Here is a 25,077-nt window from a genome sequence, read left to right on the forward strand (position 1 = left end):
TATAAGTGTACGCTATATTTAGAATATTTTCACAGCTTTACTTTGCTGTCAAAGAGTCCTCTCCAACGGGGAGCTGAAGCAGATTGTTATGCTTTTTTCAAAGTCAGACTTCATTGGCAAAAACAGTAATTTCAACTCGCACAACACAGGAGTTGCTGGTCTACCACTGGCTTCATTTGTAAGTTTGTTTGGTGTTTTAAAGCAGTGGTTCCCAACTGGTTGGTCGTGGTCCAAAAATGGGAGTACACTTCTTTGAAGTACAGTAAATTTCTGGTGGAGAGCTTTCATTTTGAAATGCCATTTCCTGTTGTAGAGTTAGTGACTGACGGACAAATACTTGACAGAGAGCAAACTAGCTCAATGATGTGGCCAAATGCAAGTATGACGCTTAATTTATTTAACTGTATGGACTTTCAACTAATGACTAAGAAAAAATCTGGACCCTTGTGGTTGGACCAGTTGGGAACCACTGTTTTAAAGGGTTAGTTTGGATTCACCAAAGTCACAAAATAACAAAAACGAACTTGTTTGAGGCAGCGGTAGACCAGCAACTCTTGTTCTGTGAAGTAAAATAACTGTTTCTGTCAAAGGGATCTGGTGGCTTTGTAGAGAGCATAAATGGATATAATGACTTCAGTTCTCTGTCGGACAGGGCTGGTGAAGTGGTGAAAATATTCCAGATATGGCACCTACTTAAACTGATTTAGACTGTTTTAGATGGTACTTTTTTAAGTGGCTAAAATATGTTTTGCTGTAACCTCCCTGTCAACAGCAGTACATTGCTTCTCTTCTGTGTCAGTACTCCTGCCTGCTTCTCCAAACTGGGGGTGTGCCTACGGCCATCTACTGTAGGTAATATGCTGACTATGGATAAGTACCACATACAACCCCACTTCAAAATATCCAAACCGTACCTTTAAGTTGATTTTAGTGCAATATTGGTTGTAGATTTTGGCCGAAAGTAGATTTCTTGTGAACAGTAGCAACTTTTGTTTTATTAAAGACACTTTTCCTCAATGTAGGCTGAGAACGTCTGGGCTATGAAAATTATTTTAAAAGTGTTGGATCTTCGGAACGTGGTTTCACTACAGTTTGATCCTAAAATACTCTACTGCAGAATCAGGTTGGAAAAATATAATACATAGTCAACATCTCTTTCTCAACAATGGACTTTCCTTTTAAAATACAAAACACCTTTTTTCAATGAAATAATTATTTTGCAAATGCAATCTGGGGTCCGTCATGGTTACGAATATTTTAGTTCATATTTTGGAATAAAACAAAAATTGTTCGCTTGAAAATCAGTGCTGTTTTATACAGTTATTTTGAAAATAAAAAAATATTCAAACGTATTAGGATCTGAGGGTTTGAACATTTATAATAACTGAGCTGATGGCATCTTAAGACTGGATTTGGCTGGGGTTGACAGCATCACTTGAAGACGCGTTCTGTCCTTTTTGAACCTGTGCCATTTCATAACTCAGTTAAGTTCAGCTTTATGATACAGCGGAAGGGTTTCGATGCACTTTGTGTAAGTGTAGCTGAGTGGATGGTGCAGAGAGACAGAGATGGAGGGGGGAGAGGCTTAGGTAGCATGAGGTGTAGGCCTTTTCCCAAGAAAGCACGCTAATAAGGCCGTCTTAATCTGCAGTGACAGTTTGATGCGCATGCGTGCCGCACACCCACAATGACTAAAACATTATACAAGGTTTCCTCCTGTCTACAAAGACCCATCACATACTCTTAAGTGTTTCACACAAGGAGTCCAATCTAAAAATGACGGGAGAGAGAATAAAACATAAAACAAGAAAGAAAATGGGATCTTTTCATCTGTGTGAATGCAACCTGCTGCAGCTTTAATCTGGAGGAAGAGCGGGATATGCACTGACGCCTGATAGATTAAGGCCTGAACGCTTCTCTCTCTGTTCTACTCTGCAACAGAAGGGCCCGGCTAGCAAATCCCAGGCTTTAAAGCAGAGGAGGTTCAGGCAGCTTATGATGTAATCACGGCCCTGTCTGTCACGGCAGGGAAGGTGGGGGTGCTGGAGAGGAGAGTGTGGAAGTTATCGGGTTTTGTGGCAACTGTGTCATTGTGGGACAAAATGTTCTTTAAAAGGGTTGATGACCAAAAGGTCTAACGTAAAGCTTCCTGTATGTGTATGTCCCTTTTTGCTATGATGGAAGAGGTGGGACAAGATCATTGTTTGATACAGTTTCAAGTCAAATCCAAGTCTGCTCCTTAATCGTAAATGACAAATGTAACCTGCTGGGTACCCTGGCTTGGTTCGTTGTCTCTCTCTGTGTCAGCCCTGTGATAGTCTGGCGACCTGTCCAGGGTGAACCCTGGGACCCCCAACAGGATAAGTGGTTAAAGAAAATGAATGAATGTTTCTGTCCATATGGCAAATGTAGGCTCAGTATTCATTGTTGTAGCTCTGTTTTCCAAGGATGCTTTGACATGCACACTGGAGGAGCCAGGGATGGAACTACCAATCTTCTGATTGGTGGATGACCTTACCCTTTACCTCTGAACCACAATTGCCCCCCTCAGACTGCTTCTCCCTTGCTATGTGGTAGGGGTGGCTTGGATGACCGCCCCAAACCCAGATATGCATAACATGTATGATAGCCTTGACTTATGGCCTTTATTATATATAGTAAACTGCCCAGATAATTGCAGAATGGCCATCTAGTTCCTGTGCAACTTACCTGTGTCAAACAGGCCCCCAGCATTGCAGCTCAGCCTTGCTTCCAGTTTTTCCCAGTGGCCATTCCCGGTATTGCAGCCAAAAATATGGACTGTGGTTCAAAAAGTGTTTTCCCTGTAGACCACCATTGTAAAAGAGACGTCTGTGAAATTGACAGGACACCTCAAAATGCAGATTTTGCATGTTCTCCCTGTGTCAGCGTGGGTTTTCTCTGGGTACTCCAGCTTCCTCCCACAGTCCAAAGACATGCAGGTTAATAGGTGACTCTAAATTGTCCGTAGGTGTGAATGTGAGCGTGAATGGTTGTCTGACTCTATGTGTCAGCCCTGTGATAACTGTCCAGGGTGTTCCCCTGCCTCACGCCAAATGTCAGCTGGGATAGGCTCCAGCCTAGGTGAGCGCCCTGGTAGCTTTAGCATTTCATGTATCCATTGATTGATTTGAATGTAGTAGTCAAGAGAGAAACTGAATGAACGGAGAGCAGCATCCATTTTATTGGACTTTATTTTTTAAATAGTGGTGAGAGTTGAACCAACTGTTACAGCTGCATCAAACTAAGTTGATTCTGGCAAGCAATTATTCTGTCGCAAGGTTTTTGACATTTGCATCACAAATACTGCAGCTCCTGTCCGAGCATGACCAACATCCTGTGATATACAAAGTGATGCAGACCACCAAGTCCTAAGTGACATACAAAGGAGTTCATGTTAAAAAAATAACATACCAAGGGGTGCCCCTATCCATGCACTGTAGATAAATGGATTTGGTAGACAAAGTGGCTGCTTCAGGAAGTCAGCTCAGCGATCCAGCAGTAAAAAACACCTTGTTGTATATCCTGAGTCTTCACAAATCTTGGCATGTGCGTGGACTACAGTAAAACAGCACAGAGGGAAAAGCACACAACAAGATGTTATATTCCAACATAATGTTTCATTATTTAATGTGAGAAATGACGGGGGGCTCCGATGCTGATCTGTACACTACGTTTTAGGTGAGATGAGGTGGAGAGAGTTTAGGATAGTGATCGAGGATATGGGAAACAGGAGGAGTGATCTCTGACGATGGCACTGAATTGTAAATGTATCCTAAAAACGAAACAGTCAAGCACATAGACGATGATGAAAATTCAGACCAGTGATAGTTACACACTGTGGTGAAGCAGTGGTGGCTTTCCTCCCAGGCTTTTTGGTTCATCTTTGTTTTAAGTAAAGGTTGATTGTAAAGAAATAAATACTAAATACTCAACATCACAGAGCTAAAAAAAAAAAAAACCCATGAAGCTAAACGGGAGAAAAATTACACCAACAAAAGCAATATCTTTACATAGTAAACACATTAATAACTCGCTTTCACTTCCCCTGCAGATGTACATTTAAAAATATATCTGACATTGTACACAGCATGACGTCTTGGAAAACAGTAGGATAAACAAATCTCCACGGTGGCCATTCAGTGCATCCTACTCATTCCAGGGTCTACACCGTCACTGCTCCAGGGTTACGACCTCCACCGCCTGGCCGTCGAGCGTGACTGTGTTATCTATGCGTGTGGCGACAGGTGCCATGGCGACCTGGACGGGCCGGTTGCCCTGGGCCAGGCTGGTCACTACAGTCTGGTACATGCTGACCGGGATCTGGACCAGACCTGAGGAGGAGATGCAGAGAGATTTTGGATTTAGACACACAGCATCAGCACCGTGAAAGGGACAGTTCACCCAAAATCAAAAATACATATTTTTACTCTTTGCTGCTATCAAGATTGTTTTGGGCATCTCAATTTTCTTAGTATCCTATTTTTGATCTCACTGATCTTAAGTAGTTAAAAAAACGCTGATACATCAACCTGTTTCAATTATGTAAGCCAATATGTTTTTCTTAAAATAGTTACAGATGTAGTCGTGTAAAACGCGTCTTCACTGAAGGTCATAAGCTACATCAAATGTTTCTAACAGTATATGTATATACCTCAACAGAACATCAGCATGGAGTGATGACTGCGATTAATTATTTTGAGAAAATAAAGAGTTTCGTCAATTAAATGAGAAACAATCTGATTGGACTCCGTTCATTGCGCCTTGTTGCTATATTTGTAAAATGATTTCGTAATGTCTGAAGATGTCACCTTGGGCTCTGGAAATGGGCATACCTCACATCTTATAGTCTGATCAATTCATTGTTTAATGAAAAAAGTAAACAATGTATTAATTAATAATGAAAGTAAACATTAGTTGCAGCCCTGACGCTAACAAAAACGGCTTGTTCAGTCTTTGGCCTGAGCTAATCTTGTCACCAGAGTTTGTGTCTGACACGGTGCTTGGGAGGCAGTCAAGTCCAGGTAGTTGTCTCTGACAGGAGGCAGCCATGTTACAGAGACGGCATTTCTGAACAATGGTCCGATTGAACGTTCTCAGCTTGCTCCCCCCATGCCCAGCTGTGTGTGTGTGTGTGTGTGTGTGTGTGTGTGTGAGTGAGTGAGTGAGTGTGTGTGTGTGTTATTCTGCCTGTGGGGATTACTGCTGCAGTCACGTGGGCCTCTGCCCCACCCTGCAAGCTGTCACAGTGTCACAGGCAGGCAAGAAGGTCAGCGTAGGGGATGGCAGTGGCTCATGCCCGCTACTGTTACTGTCAGCTAAGACACTGGACATGGGACATTATGCTAATTTTCAGGTTCATACTTGTATTTTGGGTTTCTACTAGAACATGTTAACATACTTTAATGTTCAAAAACGCTTTATTTCCCTCATTCTGTCTGCACCAGAACACCTGTATTCAACATGTCTGAAACGCTCGGCTTTAGCGTCTTTCTCCTTTTCCGAAAATGCACAGTCTGCTTTGATTATCCAGTGTTTCCTGGTGTTCTGCATCTCGGCGTCTCTGCACCATCATTGCAGCCTGGGAATGACTGAAGTTGAGAACAGTGGCACTTGCTACTGTGAAAAATCACCAGTAAAAGCGTTTAAACACCACCAGACAAGGTCCAGCAGGAGTATGATGCGAAACCAGAGGGATACTAACAACAGCAGCAACTGAGATCACTTTTCCCTGATATTAGCATGTAGCTACATGTAGCAGTGTACTTGAAGCTGGGGAATGACTGTATCAGAGTATAGTGTCACTTTCTATGGTGAAAGATGACAAATAAAAGCTTCTAAACCAAAATCTTCACAACCGGAGAGAAATTAATGACATCGGTAACCAAGATTACATGTTTCTGTAATGTTAGCATGTAGCTACATGTAGCAGTGTACCTACAGCTGGTGAATGACTGTAACGAAGAATACCGGCACTTTATAAATGCTTTTGTTAGTGTTCCAATGGGAATATGATCAGAAATCAGGGAAAAATGAACAACATCGGCAATCTAGGTAACATGTTTACATGATGTTAGCATGTAGCTACATGTAGCAGTGAAGGGTACTAAATATAAACACAGTATGCCTGGAGCAGATGAACAAATAAAGAAATCTGTCCGGAGCTAATGTCAGCTTGTCTTGTGTGAGGTTTTTGCTCACAGGGATTACTTTTATATGTTTCTCATTATTATTATTTGAAACTTTAGCAAAATTTAATATGAACATCTGACACTGTAAAATTATGACAGAAAAAAGCACAATAGGTCCTCTTTAAACACACCAAATACACCTGACCTGAATCCTCCCTACAATATTTAAGGATTGATACAAAAAAAATCAGGCTCCTTTCATCAGGCTAGCTTGTAATTGTCGGTCCTCTAATGTGGGCCCTTGCTAAACCCACTCGCCAGTGATTTGTGACAGCGTTAAGTTTTGCTGATGCAGGTAATTGTGCTGGCGGTGATTATGGAGGAGGGCTTAGGGAAGAGGGCATTGGGCCTGGCACGATGACGTGTACAGCACAGCTACTGAGTGAAGGGCCTCATTCGGCCACTCGAACATTGTCACTTAGACATTGAGGGTCGTATGTGGCGTGGCCGTTTGTGTGTATTAGTGTGTGTGTGTGTGTGTGTCTGCATGCCTGTGTCAGTAGAGGGTCCCCACAAAAGCTAATCAGCAGTGTCTGGGCTGTTGCACTTCAAACGGTACTCTCCACTCCTGTGCAGCACTTCAGTGATTAGCTAAGGTCAATAGTTGGGAGAAGGACTGGCTTTGGCAGCTCCATTAGATGTTAAAGTGAGCTACTGCAGCCAAATGACCCCTTATGGTTTAGGAAGCGAGATTTGGTAAAGTTTCTCTTCAACTACCCATATTGCGGTTTTTCAAGCTACTGTAGCGGAAGCAAACTTTCTGGCTTTGTGGTCTCACACAGCGGGCAATGAGGTGGAGGGACCACAGAGCGGGCTAGCTAGTTAGCTCCTTCAATAGTGCTGGCTAGCACTGGGCAGCCTGCTTTTGTCATGCAGAAGTGGGCATTAAGGTGTGTTAGAAAAATGACTCAATATATTTTGTATTTCACGTTGAGTCTCATTTATATTTATACTCTGCACATTAGACCACTGACACTTCCAGACTACATTTAGTAAATGAGATCAGCAGCTTGTCCCCTGATGTTAATCATTGACGAGTATTTACGTCGCGCCCTCAGGATATTGACCGAACATATGCCAAAAAAAGGCTGTTAATGCTTTCCAACGAGGAGGTGAGGATGTCATTACAAACTGGTGTAATCCCAGCAGACTCACATCCCCACAGTGCGTACTGTATGCATGTAAGGAAGTTGACAATGGGGTCACGCAGCTATGGTATCATTAAAAGAAGGGAGTATTGCTACAAGACACACACACACGCGCGCTCGCGCGCGCGCGCACACACATACACACACACACACACACACACACACATACACATACACACACATACACATACACATACACACACACACACACACACATACACATACACATACACACACACCATCTGTCACATCAGCACAGAGTAGATTAGAGTGAAGGAGCTCAGAGGCCGCAGTGCTACTGCAGGGAAGCTTACACTTAGTGAGACTAATTAGACATGCCATTGGCTGGGGAACACACACAAGGGCCAATTAGTAAAGATGTGATGTCGAACATTTCTCCAGAAAATAATTCAGTTTTCTGGCACTGAATTCTCATTTTCAGGAGAAAAAAATCTGTAACAAAGTATTTCCAAACACTGGAGTCTGCGACTGACTGAAACAGGTTGAAATAAATACACGTGTCAGAGTCTGCAGCATAGAAATGGAACATTATAGTTTTAGCTAGCTGTACCTAATAAACTGCCAACCCAGTGAAGTTTGATGCAAGGTATGAACTAAGCCTCCTCTGCTAAATTCTCACCTGTTGCCAGAGAGCAGTGATTCTCAATGTGGAGTCTGCGAAAAGTTTAATGATTCATTAATTTATCATGATATTCAATCTTTTTTGTTTATTTAAGAAGAGGCTTCATAGTTTAATGAATAATATTTTGATTTTGATTTTTTTTTAATCTAAAATCCCAATCGGGAAGCAAACATAGGTGTCTGTGCCATTGTTTTCAAAAGTCACTGTTTCCGCCCGTCCAAACTAAAACGTGATCATCAGTGTTTTCAAAGTCTCCATTTTAAGGGGTCTGAAATAGCTGAGTAGTGCGGACGCTGGGCATAAACGTAGCAATACCTCAGGGTGTCTACAGGTATCAGACGGTTAAGTGTAATGCTTTTTAAGTCCTGATAAAAGACACCTTTAAACCAAATTTAGGACAGATTTTGGGACAAATCATGTTTCTTCTACATTTTGCAAACAGATAAGTGCAAGTATGAAGTAAAATGACAGTATTATATATATATAAATATATTTTTTAAAAGATTTGTAACATTAGAAATGTGGAGTTTTACAAAGGAAGGCTTCACTCATTTTCAGGACAAGAAATTAAACGGATAAATGAAATTAGATAAAATGTTTGTAGTTGTTAAGACCTCACAAATTCAAATTTGTTGTTGTTGCAACATTGAATTTAAGACATTTTTAGACTTTCTAAGGACCTGTCGACACCCTGTAGCTACTGCATGTGTTTTACAACAAAACTGTATTAGTGTGTATGTAGCCTATCAAAATGTGTAGCCACACCGGGTTAGTGAAAGGTTTTACAGTAGCAAAAAGGACTGAATGCAGATATCGTTTGACTGGAGACGTTTCAATACTACTCAGTACTGGGTTATTTCGGTTGATCTCTTAAAGGTATAGAGTACCAATATCGTGCCCTGATGTGTATGTTCTGAAATGCACCTCAAACCAGCCCTTTACTCTTGATTAACCCTTGATATTTTGTTTCGGTACAGTGCAGCTACTTGAATTGATGTCAGCTCCATTTTTAGTATATATTTAATATCGTTCTCAAACATTTCTCTCGTGTTGTTCTTTCACATAAAAAAGCCTAGCCTCTGAGGACATGAGGGGCTTCCTGGTATATTCTCGATCCTGTAAGGGGTCCTTGGCTAGGAAAGTATTGAGGACCTTTGCTATAGACATTAACAAAAGTGACTTTATATATGACTCTATGTAAATTCTGTCATTTGAGGTGTAGCTTGCGTGTTGTCAATAACATTCAGTACCTGTGGCATCTTGAACCCCTGCCAGTGCCCCAACAGCAGCTGCTGTCTCTGCCAGGACAATCTGCCCTCCGCCCTGTAGAGTGGCCTCTGCCAACGTCGCTACAGCGTGGGCTGCTGCCTCACTGCAACACACACATCAGATATAGTGCACAACATGTAAAACACAGGCAGAAAACCTTTTCTGTGGATACAGTTTAAAATTAAACACACACACACACATATGAGACAGATGTATGCCTCCTGATACAATCATTGGTACAAAGCTGAAAAGCACATATGCAGTCTGCTCACAAAGGCAAGGGTTATTACAGAGATGTGGGGTGAAGAGGTAGGAGTGTATGAGCTGTAAGAGGCTTTTCTAGTCTGGACTTATGGAGAATCTGTCACATCTCCCTAAAGGCCAGGTGCCACGGGTCGAACAAAGCAGTTTCATTAACCAGATCTATCCAGTGGAATTACCACGAGCCTATTACTGCGCCAGCTTCGTTATGAACTAATGGAACTGTTCACAGCTTGGTTGATAATCACATCTGAGATAGAACTGCAGACGGTCAGATGAGGAGGAGGAGGAGGAGGAGCTGAGTGAGCGCAGACAGAGACAGTAAGCAGTAATGATGCATTGTTCATGATGCTGTTCAGAAAGAAAATGCCACTTAAGTTCAGCAACATTCATTACAAATAATTCCTATCTGAGACATTTTGAACTACAACATGGTGTAACTTTTGGTCATAGTGTCCACACAGCAGAAAAGACAGTGGGAGAACGAGGCTCTCTTCTCCCTCTGGAGGTGGAAAACAGAGACAAAATGTTCCAGAGCTGCGGAGCAGAGAGCGCAGATTGGCTTGGCTCAGGTAAACAGGGGAGGGGAGGGGGAGAGGAAGGAGGACTCAGGTGGGTGCAGGTAACAAGCCCCAATGGGACATACCCATACACATCTGAAATCATTGCCTTGACACTACGGCGGTGAAAAACCAGCCAACATGTTAGCATCTCAGCAAGTCTGACTGATGATTCTGGCAAGTTGGATCTTTGATGAGGTAGTGTACGATCGTGAAAATCAAAGCTGTAGATCAGAAAGTAGCTGCAGCCATAGACTACTGACTACTTTTATACATGTTCATTCATATTCTTGTGTTGCAGTCAGATCCCACAGACACTTGGCCATCCATAGGGATGGGTATTAATATTAGAACAGTGCTACTACTCCTGATAGTGTTGTTCTGAAAATGGCAGCATGTTCTGTGTGACTACAACCCTGCCCACATGTAATCGCACTGTTTGCGGTGGAAACGCTGGGGCACCATGTCTGAAGGGTTACTTTTGGTTCCAAAGGTACCATACTGAGAGTGTTTGGTGGAAATGGGGCTTAAGAGCAGGGTCTGTGTGTGTGTGTTTGCATGTGATAGAGAGAGGCTGAAAGGGCTGGCCCCTGCCCCTCACACATACGGCAAAAATCTCTTAATTAATTTCTCCAATACCGACAGAAAAAACAATAATTTTGGCGCTTATCTCTACTACGGTCTTCATAATTTAGCCCCGGGGCTCATTTAATACCAGGTTTCCATACCCACCCCCGGCCCTCCATGGGACATGATTTAAGATCCTGTTGATGATCCCATCTGAATACATGTGTGTGAGGCTGATTTCCCTCCAGAAAAAACACTACACCAACAACAACCCCTGTACATCTTTAGATATATTTGTCACTGATAGTAAGACGACTTAAAAACATTACCAGAATCTACAGACATCCTAATGTTAAAGGTCTGCTGACTTTATTTCACTGCACTGCCTTAGTCACACTACAAGCTCAGCATTTCATACATGCACGGGAGGCTTTTTTTAATAAACAAAATTATACCGGGCTGTTAGCACATGGTAATGTGTGGTTAACGATCAATTTAATGGTTGTGCACCTTGCCTCTATAAAAGCTGCAGGCTAATTAATTGAATGCTGAACTAGGATGAGAGGCAGTTGACTCGTATCTCCAGGGGACCCTGGTGACCTGCCCTGACACTTGTCCCATTCTCATCCAGTTGTGAGAGCTGCCTGAATAATTATGGATCGACTGCCTCATCCACCAGTAACTGAAGCCCGCTGAGGATTGTGTTAGTGAACGCTGAACACCAAATCCTTAAGGATGTGTAGATGTCTTTATAAAAGTATGAACAGTACTACAGTTGCAGCTTAACTGCTTTTTTGCTGTCAACAATCCAGCCTCTGGTTCCCTCCATTACACATTTTTAAAATGTGACGAGGAGGTAACATTTTGTGACCTTGGGATAACAGCCATGAGCCTTGAGTTCTACCAGCTCTTAGGTTCTCAATAAAACTTTCGACAAGGTCCATTTAGTAGTGACAATGATCCTGGACATAAAGATGTAAATATTTTTCTTATATACAAAGCCCCCCGTGTGTAGGTATGCCTTCCTGATCTGTGTAACAGAACATTCATTTGTCATGTTGCCTTCAGCCATGACAAAGTTAAAGCTGGGGTATGCTGATTTTGGGAAATAAATAAATAAATAAATAAATAACATGCCGAAATTTGAAAAATAGAGCCTTCCTAATAAATAAATAAATAAATAAATAACATGCCGAAATTTGAAAAATAGAGCCTTCCTTCAGCTTCGCCCTCTCTGTCCTAAGCTCCACTCATCAGCAATACAGTAACCCGTGTGAGTACGAGCCATTCATTTCAATCATCCCGATGGTGATTGTGATCCTGATGCTGTTATAGCAGCAGTAATTTTATAAGGATTACCCTCTGGTTTTCTTTGCAAACTTGTGGGCCTGTAAAGCCCCTTGAGAGGACACACTGTGATTTGAGGTACTGGCTTATGTTAGCTACATAAAATATGAGCTTGAACTGGCTGTAGCTGTGAGTCTTTAGCTCCTTTTGGCAGAGCCACATTTTCTTTCCATCTCTGAAACGCTTTGCCAGTATTGTCATGTATCATGTGTTTCTTGTCAGACTCTCTTTCAGGGTGCTTTCAGACCTAGAGTTGTCTTGCTTTGGTCTGAATCAGGGACTCATTTTGTCCCAAAGTTGCATAATTGCCTAGAGTTGGTTCGTGTTCTCACGGCAGCATTTACAAGCGGACCAGATCAAATGCCTTGTGCGAGAAAGCTGCTCTTGGTTGGTCAGAATTTCCATGCTGGAAAAATCCAGGAAGTAAAAAAAAACATTGAAGAAGAGTACACTTGTAAGATAAATGTGACACTTTCTAATGTCACAATGGAGGGACAACTACGCAGGTTGATTTTAGCGCTGCTCATCGTGGACTATATTGCTGTCATTGTTCATTTTAGTCAAACCATACAGTTTGAAAACGAGGCGCTGCTCCAACTAGAAAACAATGGTTTGATGCATTGGATGTGCTGAATGTGCATATTAAGGCAGTACAGGAGGAGGTGCACATTAATAATCCTCCAGGACTGTAACATGCTCATGTTTAACCCAAACAATGTGTCATGTGACCACCTCTTTAAGAAGGTCTCTGTCCGGTTGTTTTGGTGCGCACTGGAGTGTGATTGCCGTGTGCCCAAACGAACTGCACTTAGGGGGCAAACGAACGTGAGTTTGACTGAACTGAATCAAACGGCAGGTGTGAAAGCACCCTGAGAGTCTCTTTTTGATAAGTCTGTCTTCCTTTTTTGGGTTGACTTGCAGTGTAAGCAGCACTTTTTCAGCAGGATTTTCTGCCACTGAATCAAACTTCTACCATCTAGGTACATGCACATGCTTCTGCATTTGTAGAACAGGCAATAGGATAATGCCCTCCGTCTGAAATTTCACGGGCTAGATTTTCCAAAGCCTGACACAGCCAAGAGGAGGTGCAAAAGTCTAGGGTTCACTCTGGGATTTTTACCCAGTGACACAAAAAACCCTCCTACCTTCTCCAGCTTTAAAATAGCATCAAAGTGCTTTTTAAATGCAACTGTTCCCTCCTTCCCTCCAACCCTGTTCCCTCTGAGGCCTTGTAAAATAACTCCTTCACTCCTCCCACCCTCACCTGTTAAGAGCCATTGTGACGGTGGCTCCGGGCTGCATTTCGTGACTCGCGGCGACAGCGGCCTCTGCTAGGGATGCGACCGCCTGCGTGGCCTCTGAGGCCTGAGTGGTTTGGATAGTCATCTCGCCGCCCTGTAGCGTGGCCCAGTTCTGCTCCACCTGGATCGGAACGATATGTAATTTCAAACAGAAAGCAAATGAGTATCTGCAGGGACGTGATTAAGACAGTGTGAAAATGACTTTGATTGGATTGTTGGCACATTGTTGGATCATTGTTGAATGTTGTGGTGCTGAACGGACAGCTCCCACTGAGCGTGCATATGGGCATTACCTCTCCGTCAGTCACAGTGGAGTAGTTGACCTGCGCCACCGTCACACTGGGCAACTCTGATGCATCTGCCAGGGTGGCAACTGTGTGTCCTGTGCCAACCTGAGAGGAAGGATGCAGTCAAGACATTGTATTAGAGTTAAAAAGTGCATTCAATAAAAGAGTAATAACAAAAAAGCAGCCAAAATATACCTGGATGAGCGAGACTGTTCCGTCAGGGTTGTTGATGGTCTGTACCACCGTTTGCGAGGGCACGAGGTGAGCGATACTCTGTGCTGCGGTCAAGTGGTGTTGGGTGGTGGTTGTCGTGGTTACCTGGTCTTCAAAAGCATACAACAGATCCTCACGGCCATGCTGCTTGTAGCAGTTCTTAACGATGGTCCGCAACGCCTGCGTCCACGACACCTTGGGAAACAAAGTACAACTTTATTTGGCAAATATTCAACAGACTGGTTTAAAGAGACAGTTCACCCTATAAGCAATAACACTTCTTTATATGGCATCTCTTGGAACATGCTTGCTTACAATGTTGTCCCGCCTATATGGTGCAGAGATTGAGGCTGAACAAGAACAAATAGGATTTAAAGTAGGTGGCAAAGGAAGCCAGTATTCCCCTGCAGAGATCGACAGAGTGTGACATCATCACAGCAGTATTCCTCTCACCCTCTGCTTCTGCTCCTCTGTGCGGACGTCACTGCGGACGTTGGCCCACGGGATGTCCTCAGGCCACCACACTGGCTTGCAGCTCTCCTTACCCCAGCCGGGCTTCCCTCTGCCCGTCGAGTACTTCAGCATCTCTGGGATGAATGCTCGCAGCTGGGCCTGAGGCGAAGGAGAGAAGCACGGAGAAACGAGATGATACAGACATCAAAACTCCAAAGTGGAAAAGCCGCAGTGCCTCTCTCTGAGACACACATAAACACACATGCCCTTGAGCAGGCAGCGGGAGGCGCGTATTGATCGGGCACCCGCTGCCGGGTGCTGAGGTGGTCAAGGCCTGCAAATAGAAACAGGCTTTCTAAAAGGAGAACGATGCGATCATGTTTATTAACAGACCAATCTATGGCTGTGGCTCCAGCCTGATGTGTGAGACAGACACCATGGGAACATCGGGAGGTGATCCGACTGTCAGCCCGTCCTCACAGAGGCTCCAGTAAACTCAGCTTTGGTATTAACAAGGACAAGCAAGTCAATATTGTTGAAAAGAAAATCAATGTCAAACAAAAAACATTAGATTTACTTTGATCACTCATGACATTGTGCTACTTTATGGACTTGTGTAGAGACTCGAGTTATAATGACTGCACACTGACTGTATCAATGAGTGCTTGGCCACTATGTTTGAGTAGCACCATTCATAGATGATGAGAGAGAGAGATGTGCACTGTGCCCCAAAACAGGGAGAGGAAGTCTCAATCAGATCTGATTCGCTTGCTATTGATAATCCGCCAGCACACGTACTTCACGTGTGGTGGCAAGCGACGTGCCTATCCGCTCGCCAAGCGACGTGCCTTTCCGCTTGCCATCGCCATCAACACTTCCAGAACAAGCATGCGCTGACACTTGCTGACAGACCCAGGGTGGGGTTTAGTGCCAATGTCCTCAGTGTCCTGGTAATATGCAAGCATCACTGGGGGATTATATTGCACAATGAGGCACTGCAGCGTCTGCCTGCCTTGACATCACGGGCTAAATTTGGTTCCGGGAGAAATAAATCCATCTCTCCACCCCCACTTAGACCCCCTTTTTGACTCACACACCACTGATACGCAGTCCCGCAGCGCATCACACAGAGATATGACAAAATGGATCTTGATAGAAAATGGATGCTTACTTTATCACACCAGCTTTTGGAAAACTGCAGTCAAGGGGCTTCACTTCAGTCATCACTTGGCGGACTGACAGAGTAATTTGGGATTAGCCCAAGAAAGACGGACTTAGTGGCAAAAAGATGCTTGCATTTCCACCTGTGGCTCATCTATGTGTGGATGAATGTGGATGCATGTGTGCTAGGCCAGATGGCCTAATTACAGTGGCGAGCGAGTTAAGTGGCATGTTGTGCCCCCCCCCCCCCCCCCCCAAATCCTAATCCTCCAAGCAATGGTCCAATCAGCATTTAGGAAGGTGCCGATGTAGCCGGGTCCCTGGCCCTAACAAGGCTAGGGGTAATTATGGGCTCAGGCTGGACCCGGGATCACCTGCTACAGATGCTCCATATATCGGACTGGGCCTCTGCCTGCGTCACTAAACCTCCCTTGGGATTTCTTCAGTGGCGTAAAACCTACTGTAGATGTCTGCACAGAAGACAATAAGACCTTACTGATATGGATCAGGAGCACTCAGTCTGAATTAGCTCCCTTTCATCGCAGAGTTCTCATTTCCACACTCGCAATTCCCCAACTTGATCAACCATCCTGTCTCCAACACTTGGCACACCTCCACAAACACCCACACCTTTCCACCCGGCTTGGCTGAGCTGAGTGAGGCAACAGGTTACTCACGATAATCTCATCCTACAACCTCCAGAAAAACAAGCACCGACTAACACCTGCCCTCCGAGGACACATCAGGAGCTGGGATTGGCCACCGCGGCTCCCGGGGATGAGGGCCGTCTCTGAGGACCGCTGTCATGCTGGCTACTCTGACGATGATCCAGAGAATGCGTCAGCAGCACTGGGATGGCAGAGTAAACAAGCCAGGTTCCCTCGGGTCAAGAGAGTACCTAAGCTGCCAATGGTGCTAATGTTGCAGTGAAAGCCCGACTCTTTGAATTCTCACTCATTTTTTAAATAACTTTATCTGGTTTTTATATTAACTCTGAGTTCTTTGTGAGTTCTACGGTCTTTTCAGTTTCACAGTGTGCATTTCTAATTTGATTTGAGGATATGGTCGACATATTTTATTCCAAGGATTGAAATCTTTTTTGCTATTTTGCTTTGAAACACTTAATTTAATTATTAGACTCTTGTTTGTTTTGGTCGAAAATATCTTTTCACGGTAACTGCTTGATTTTGGTTGTTGTTTAATTTCATTAATTTTCATTTTAGATAATAAAAGAAAAAAATAGCCGTCTACTCCACATCCTCTCTCTGCTCACTGGTACCACATCCTGTGTAGCAAAGGGAGGAGGCTTGGCTTGTTTTTAGATGCTGACACTACCTATGCATCAGGCACACTGATGCGTACAATGTTGAAGTCGCTCTTTACAATGAAAATGAATTCAAGCACTAAAAAAATAATTAATGGTTAAACATGCATGAATCAAACTCATCAAGTGACACTGACAGGCAGGCGGAAACAGCTCAAACTGAATGGTTGACCTTGATACACATACAGTTGCGAGCTAAGCTCTTGCTCACAACAGACATCTAACACAATCTGTAATTCTGATTTGTTGTCAACTGGCGCCCTCTGCTGGGACAGTTGTGATAGTGTATGACAGCAAAAGGAAGTATGGTTAGTTCATTCCGATAACAGCTGTTTGATGCGGGATGTTGCGAGGTTTAGGCCCTAACAGATGAGCAGAGAGAGTGTTGAGTCTGACCTGGGTCATCTTGTCCACAGAGACGGGGATGCCGTCAATGGTGAGAGGAGGCAGCTCTGAGGACATCTCTCCACCAGCGGGCGCGTGTTCAGCCAGAGCGTTCTCCAGATCCTCCAACATCATGCCCTTATACTTCCTCACCTGGAGGACAGAAAGACAGGTGCAGTGTTTCAGTTTAGTGCAGGAGGTATGTAGTAATTATTGGTTAAATCAAAAGAAAATGAATTTCACCTGATGTGTCTCCCCTTCAAGTAGTAATACCAAAGACAACTGCTAATAACTACTGACTGCATCACTCACCACATTCTCCAGAGGAGCAGCTCCAAACACCTTGAACACAGGGTTGGGTTTGGAGGGAGAGATACACAGCACTATGGCCTGTTGGCCCACTCTGGTGGTGTACTCATCCAGGGTGGCTCGCAGTTTCCTGTAATCACACACACCACCCTTTACCTCCTGGTTTACAATAAAAGCCACAATCACTCAGATCTCAGGTGCCCAAAGTGACATTATTTGTCATTGTAACTGTAAAAATACATGGCAGAGGTTTTGGGGAATGTTGGCTTATAGGTGTTTTAAACTCACCTGAGCAGACGAGTCTGCTGCCTCTTGCGGATGGAGGGGTTTGATTCAAAGATGTGAGGCCTCTTTCTTTTCTTACCAGTTGCCACTGCAGCAGCAGCAGCCATGCCTACTGGGCCTGAGAGAGAAAGAGCAGGTTTGACTGTTAGTGAAAGCAGAATAAACATTCTGTAGATTGTGTTCAAGTACTGTTTCTTATACTCTGATTTGAGCATTTAATAATTATCCTGAATGTAAAGCCTGCATGATTCAATCTTCTTTTTAGATTCGATTTGAAATTAGTTTTTAAGGATGAAAGTGAAGTTTAAAATGAAGTTGGGCTGCACTTGTGGCTCACTGGCACCATTTGCTCTCATGAAAACTTCAGCAGGGTTCCCACACCTTCTTAAACATCAAATTCAGGGACTTTTCAAGGACGTTCAAGACCTACTTTCCTTAAATTCAAGGACCCAGTGTAACATTGTTTGAGACACGAATTAAAGTGAATTATTTATTAAGGTTAAGTAAAAAATAAAAATAAAAAAAAAATAATCAAACTTCAAATTTGATTCTTCAACAAAATATAGGAATTTAAGCACATTCAATGACCCATGCCTATTTATTTCTATTTACAAAAAATTTTAAGGTCTTGATTCCCCCTCTCTTCAAATTCACAAACTCTCAGGGTTTTCAAGGACCCATGCAAAAGTGAAAAGACAAAAAAAACCCCTTTTGTTTGTTTGACAGGTGACATAACAGTGAAGCAGTACAGGCACCACCTACTGTTCATTTAGAGGCATTACACTGAACTCAGGAGGTTATGGATGCTTTATTGGATCTACAGAGTTTATCAAAGATGCAAGATAAAACATCCGCTTTTCTGTCAGACATCGGTTGGAAAAACTCCTCAAGTGTTCTTAGATGCTTCTTATCAAATTAATCTCACTCCCACCAATTTCAAACAACCAAAATGCTCCGTTTCTATGGAGGTATTTTTGTGTCTTTTTGTTGCAATCATATAAAACTGTTTTAGAGCATATTTCTTGAACTGCAATAAAAATTCAAGTTTTTAAGTAAAAACATATGATAATTTTGTTTGCAAATCAGTCATCTTTGCTTGCAAGTTAAAAACTTTTGCTTGCAGATCAGTCCTCTTAGCTTGTGAGTTAAAGTTTTGCTTGCAAGTGCAACTGCACTTAATGGGCGGGGCCTACGCTGATGGATGAAAGACGAGTTTCTATTGGTGGGTTTGACGTGGCTCCATACAGAGCGGGCTACACCCATGATTCCCTCTCTCCCACTGGAAACGCTCGACAGTCGGCATTACTGCTACACCCCGGGGCATCGACGGTACTGACCATTACGCCGTCGAATAGTTCTGCCCTGGCTAAACAAAAGCAATCTACATGCACCAGTTCAAATTTAACATTCTTGCTATTGTTAGGCCTAGTCCACACGGACCCGTGTACTTCTGAAACCGTGTATTATTCTATGAGATTTGGCTGTTTGGCCATAGATAGGTTAACTGCAGTATTTTATTACCTGTCTCCATTGTTTGACGTCAGAGCGACGGTAAATAGCTATTTTCTAAAAGTTTACTTACTACTAAAATCCCACATCCTGTGTTAAATACAATGTATCTTAACTATGTATCTTAACTATATTTACAATGAAGCTTGATTCTGCACTCTGCACTTAGCCCGTATGTGAATGTTCACCGTTGCTACGGCAACAAGTGACAGCTGACGTTAGCGTCCCTTAGCTTAGCTCAATCGTCCGACAAACAATAACCCATAAACTTATAATTTAACATATTTAAACAAAATCAACAACAGCTACCAACAGTTACAGTCCTTACAACCTTAGCTAATGTGTTGTCACAGGTTAGAGTGTCAAGATTAAAGTAATAACAGCTTAAATCCCTGAGGAACTACGCTACCATTAGTGACGGTTGCATCCACTTGTATGCAGTTACCTTACGTTACAGTTCCCTCAAACAATATCACGAAGCACAATAGAAACTATATAAACAAATTATCTATTAAGGGTACACTACTGATAAAATCTGAAGGTGCTTAGGTGACATTTACCCACCTGAAAGAATAAAGGAAAACAAACTGTGTTTTTGCTGGTCTTCAGTAGCTTCACTGTCGGTGTAACTGCCAACTGAAGAACGCAGCGCAAACCAACCGTTTATATACCCAGATTTGCTCTCGTGCCTTTACTCAAATCAGTTATGTTTTAAATTGAATGGGGGTATCTGTATGGTATCTGTACTTGTCTGTACTCGTGTGGACAAATTTTTTTTGGAAACCGGAGGCCGAAAAACTTCGGTTTCAGAAATGATTTTCGCCACAGCTCCCCTGTGAACTACAGAACTCCCATGTTGCTTTGCAAGCGTACTAGGCTGATGAGTAGAATTTAAGAAACAGGCTAAATGACATGATGTTGCCCACTCTTGTACAGTAGGTGGCGGTATACACCTTTAAATTGTTTGCAATCCGCTAACCGAGAGAAGAAGAAAAAAATGCTTCACAAGCTGTCATTCCGATTGAGACTGGCCAATAGAGACGTGTCTTACAGCTTTCAGTTTAGGCCCCGCCCACCAGCTTCAACTTTATACTCGCAAAACTTTTTGACTTGCAAACAAAACTTTTGGATTTGCATTTTTTAATCAATCATTTTTTACTTGCAATAAAACATTTGTGATTGCAATATTGATACTTTTGCTCTCAAATCTTTTTTTTGATTGCAAAACCTACTCTGTTTGATTGAATAATAAAGAAACAAATGTAGCTCCATACGTTTCTCCCTACTGTTAGACGTACCTGCGGCAGCCAGGTGAGCAGTGACCTCATCAGTGCCAGCCGAGTTGAGGATGTCCGTGTCATCATAAGGATCATCATCTGGCGAGGATGTCGAGTCTTCCTCGGCGCTCATCATAGACGCTTCGGTAAAGGTGGCCACATGTACCTACACACAGTGATGATCCGAGTAGAAGGGGTTCATTGAGGTTGTTTCTGGTTAAGTTGTTTAATCATCTTGTGAATAACTGGACTTTTGCTTCCTGGTTTCCACTATCTAATTATTGCTGCATATAAGTGCACCTGCTGGACCTGTTGGCTGACGGCGCTGGCCTCGATGGTGGTCATGTGCTCTGTCTGGTGAACGACGTGCTCGTCCATTATCGGCCACCTGGTCTACACAGCTGGATCCACGGTACAATGACTGAGGAGAGACAGAGGAAAACCGTTTTACCCATCTCATTTTGGGTTTATTTGACCTTATACTTCATTCGACTTAACTTAGACCTGTTGTCCTCGTTCGTGGACACTTTTTGTGCCATCTAGTGGTAACAAGAGCACAATACACTAATCCATGTAAAAACAAGATGGCAGCCATCTTGCCAACAATGTTTGTAGTTTGATATGGCAACAAACTTGACCAATTTTAGCAACAGTAACAAGCTAAGACACTGTGAATTAGGAAGTACTTGTTTGAGGACATTGGGACTTAATTATCGTTGACAATGTTTAGTTTTTTTGTACTTATCGGGTCCTACTGATCCCAAGTAGCTCGGAGGAATTAAAAATGCATACCAAACAAAAGTTCAGGTCTCTGGTGCCTGAGTAAATGCCATCCATTCATAATGATCGCACAGAACTCGTCTGGGAATATTTCCTGCTATAGTGACAATTGATATGCCGATTAGCATAAGCATATTACTGCGTATACACAATGATGCAACATGTACTACATGTCCTCAAAATCTTCTATCATCTATACTGCAATATATACATACATTATGCATGTTGCATAACCATAATGCAGGTACGTTAATCTTAGGAGGCACTGCAAGTATTCTGTGTATTTATGTGAACTTGAGTGCACCATGAATGCATCACTGCTGCTCTGCCTCTAGAGGGCTTCACACTGCATCAATAATATTTCATGTGGAATAACATCAATGTGATCAAAGCATGAAAATAATGCTTTATGTTCATATTTATTATGTGTTAAATCAAAGGTGTTACAAGATATTAATCTGCATGACATGCATTGAAAATACTGCTTAGCACTATTTAGATACATAAAATAGTGTCATGAAATTCAGCAGAGGGTTTCTGATAGTGTACGTGTGAACAAGCAAGAAAGGTAAATGCTGTTAGTTTGAGACAGTGAAAGTGTTGGTGGTGAAGTGCATGTGTGTGTAGTCTGACAGATGATTGGAAATAACTTATTGAATAAAGATTAAACTCTGTAGCATAAAATATGCTTTTGTTCATTTTGTAATCTGTGACTCAGTCAACATATGGTCAATGCAGACAAGCTTTGTGAGTGAAATGAACCACTGGGGCAGTTTAATGGGGATACCCTGTTAAGATGATTCATAATAGGCAGCTTATAGATGGGGTATATATGTGATCAGATCAATACTACACACATTTTCTCCTTGAAAGGCAGTATAGCAGGATTGTTGTTACACACCAATGCAATAAAACACAGCACAGGGGGTGAAAATGTGGCATTATCTGCAGCCAGACTGGTTTATTTGCATCCAGTCCCCTGTAACAGCTACAGCACGGTGGCTGCTGATAGGATCAATGGGATGATGCACGACTCGACAATAACAGCGATGTTTAGTAATAACCATGGCTTGCAATAAGGTTAATTTCATAACAGATTTTAGTACATACGCATAAGCAGTTGTATTAAACAGGCAGCGTTATTGCTCAGTGGCTACAGAGCTGTAATATTAGCCGACTCGCCGGGTCGGTTGACAACGGCTGCCAAGCGGAGCTAAGCTAGCAATGTCCTACATTTGGCTAATAAGCTAGCTAGCTAACGATTTGGCGGCGTAGCTTCGGTCATCTGAATGGACATCAACTGTGATCGAGCACAGCAGTAGTTTCCCGATGTTTGGACGCTGAACACAGATAAATTCAGCGTGTAATCAAAGGGAAGACTTAAACATCGGGTAAGGCAGCAGCTAGCATGAAACCCGCGCAATATGAAACAAAACAGAGCGCTACGACAGGCCGAGCGGCCTCCGTCTCACCCAAAGCTATTCTACTCTTTCTGAGCTTGTTGTCGATACGCGCCTAGATCATGATACCCGACAAAAAGCCATCTTTGTCTCATAACCCCGCTCCAGTCAACATCTAAACAATCTGCATCTTTCACCCCAACGCTGCCGGGTTCGATGATGCGGCTGCGCCGGGGCTGAAATAGATGGAGATTGCGCGGTAGGGCACTAACCTCAGAGCGGCTGCGCTACTTCGGGCCTGCGCCGTACAGTGGGGATGGTACCGAGCTGTAATGGACGACAGAGGGGAGCCAGCAGCAAACACAGCGAGCAGAGCGCACACAACACTGGTCTGCACTAGTGGTGCCTTCAGGTGCCCCTCCTGAGCTTCTCTCTCACACAGTCACGATCCATCCACTCAGACGTGCATTTTGAAGCGCTTTAAGAGAGGCGCAAAAACACATCTCTGGGTTGTTGCTGTTTATTCCTTTTTCTTTAATCAAAGGACATTATTTGATTTAAACATTTCATTATTTAAAGGTGAGGAAATTTGAATTTGAAAAGCAAAACTGAAAATGTGATCCACAAATGTAAAGCAAGGCAAATAACCTTTTTGTATTTTAGTTTCAGTTTATGTCGGTCATTTTCCAACTTATAAAACACAAATGCACTGGTAGATAGACAGTACATAAACATTAAATTAACATTTTTTTTTAGCATTATAAAAACAAAACAGCCACCATTTTGACATTAATTGTTTTATGAGCTCCCTTTAAATTATACAGAGCAATAAGAAACTGATGGAACTAAGTATATATACAGTATATACGCCTATTGTCTTCCCAGATATCCCAAACATATTTCATGTACACTTTGGTGTTCATACTTCAGTTTTATATTTGTTAATCATCTTGTGTTTAAATAATGTGTGTATTACACACGTTCATTTCTGTTTCTAACCCACTTAACATATTTACTCCATATACAACACATCTTTGTTTTATGCACACATTTTAAAGAAAAAAACAACAACAACATGTCTTGACAATTTTCATATTTCCAGTGACTACACTTTAAACTTTAGGAAACTAAAGCATCATACATTTCCCTTTTCCGATTACAACGAATGTGCCTTTCTGTTGAAATCACATCGGTCATTAAAGCATCATTAATTGTGGGTAATATTTCAGGTCAATGTTTATTTCGAAAGTCCAATATCACAAATGTATAAAACAATCTGTGCAGCATACGACACCCTCTGTCATATCTCCCTCGCCACTGATAAAGATAAATAAATAAATGGGAAACAACTGAAGAAACCGTAGAAAGAGAAACAGAGGGATCACTCTCACAGAGTGGACACACTTGCAGTACATGTTGTAGCTATAATTTCCGACAGTCCCTGAACGCCACGTAAGACCTGCCATACCACGCCCCTTTCTACTGAGACACTGAACTCAAATGAAGCGCTGTTAAGTTGCTCTGTAAAGTTTGGTCCCTTGACAGGCGACAAACACGAAGTTAAAACATCAGAAACAACAGTTGGGGTCAGTTATGTGTCATAAGTGTTAAAAACAGTTCATATTACTCTGTGAAAACGTCACAGAAGAGAGCAACTGACTGCTGACCAACATGAACTCTCCCAAATTAACGGTAACTTTTTCTCCAATTAGCAACACCTGTGGCACTCAGGCATACTGGGATACTCACTACATGAACCTGTCGTTCCCCCCAAGAGGTTAGTATAATTTATATTTAAAAACATTATTCAGCAGTGACACATTTAATAACGTTAGATTATTTAACGTTAAATCTGAACAACAGTTTCACAGTCCGTCTAATGGGACCTAGCTAGACTCCTACAGATTGAATGTGTAAGGAGCTAACATGTAGCACTGCTACCTACATCGAGCTAGCTAAAGCTAACTCGGTGCAACAGGCCCGCACTAAATCTTGCCTTTATTGGGCTTTTAATATTTAGTATGTTTTTGAAAATGTTTTAAAGAGACTTTGTGGTCATTTTGGAAGCTGCAGTGTGTTATACTGCATTTCATACAGAGAGGTGTTTCTGCAATTTAGCTTATTTAGCTCAATGGTACTCAACCAGGGGTCTGGGGATCCTCAGGGATCCTTGAAGGAGATCCAGGGGTTCCCAGGAAAATGGGGAATAGAGTATTTTTACCTCTTTATTCACCAAAGAATGAACCCAATGTGAGTAAGAGTTATAAAAGTGACTATTCTGATCATAAGTTTAACAGCTTCCTCACAAATACCTGATTGTGAATCAGGTTATGGAGGTGTCCTTAACAATTATTTATAAATATTGATCTGACACTGTTTTACACCTTTTT

At 42.6% G+C, this 25,077-nt stretch overlaps 1 protein-coding gene across 2 annotated transcripts; it reads right to left on the reverse strand.

Annotated features, from left to right (window-relative positions):
• Positions 1–3,196: 3,196 nt before the first annotated feature.
• On the reverse strand, positions 3,197–23,098 carry nrf1 (nuclear respiratory factor 1). Of its 2 annotated transcripts, none has more exons than XM_050036516.1 (12): positions 22,960–23,098; positions 20,817–20,928; positions 20,529–20,673; positions 17,725–17,839; positions 17,440–17,566; positions 17,140–17,280; positions 14,259–14,417; positions 13,788–14,000; positions 13,599–13,697; positions 13,269–13,426; positions 9,251–9,372; positions 3,197–4,352 (listed from the first exon to the last, which is right to left on the reverse strand). In XM_050036516.1, the coding sequence occupies exons 2-12, from the start codon at positions 20,883–20,885 to the stop codon at positions 4,192–4,194; spliced, it is 1,509 nt and encodes a 502-aa protein (XP_049892473.1). In that variant the 5' UTR covers positions 20,886–20,928; positions 22,960–23,098; the 3' UTR covers positions 3,197–4,191. The 2 variants fall into 2 exon arrangements, with proteins under 2 accessions (XP_049892473.1, XP_049892472.1); XM_050036515.1 differs by having other exon boundaries at positions 20,808–20,928.
• Positions 23,099–25,077: the final 1,979 nt, after the last annotated feature.

Source organism: Epinephelus moara, chromosome 23 (genome assembly GCF_006386435.1).
Source record: "Epinephelus moara isolate mb chromosome 23, YSFRI_EMoa_1.0, whole genome shotgun sequence".
In the NCBI taxonomy this organism is placed as follows: Eukaryota; Metazoa; Chordata; class Actinopteri; order Perciformes; family Serranidae; genus Epinephelus; species Epinephelus moara.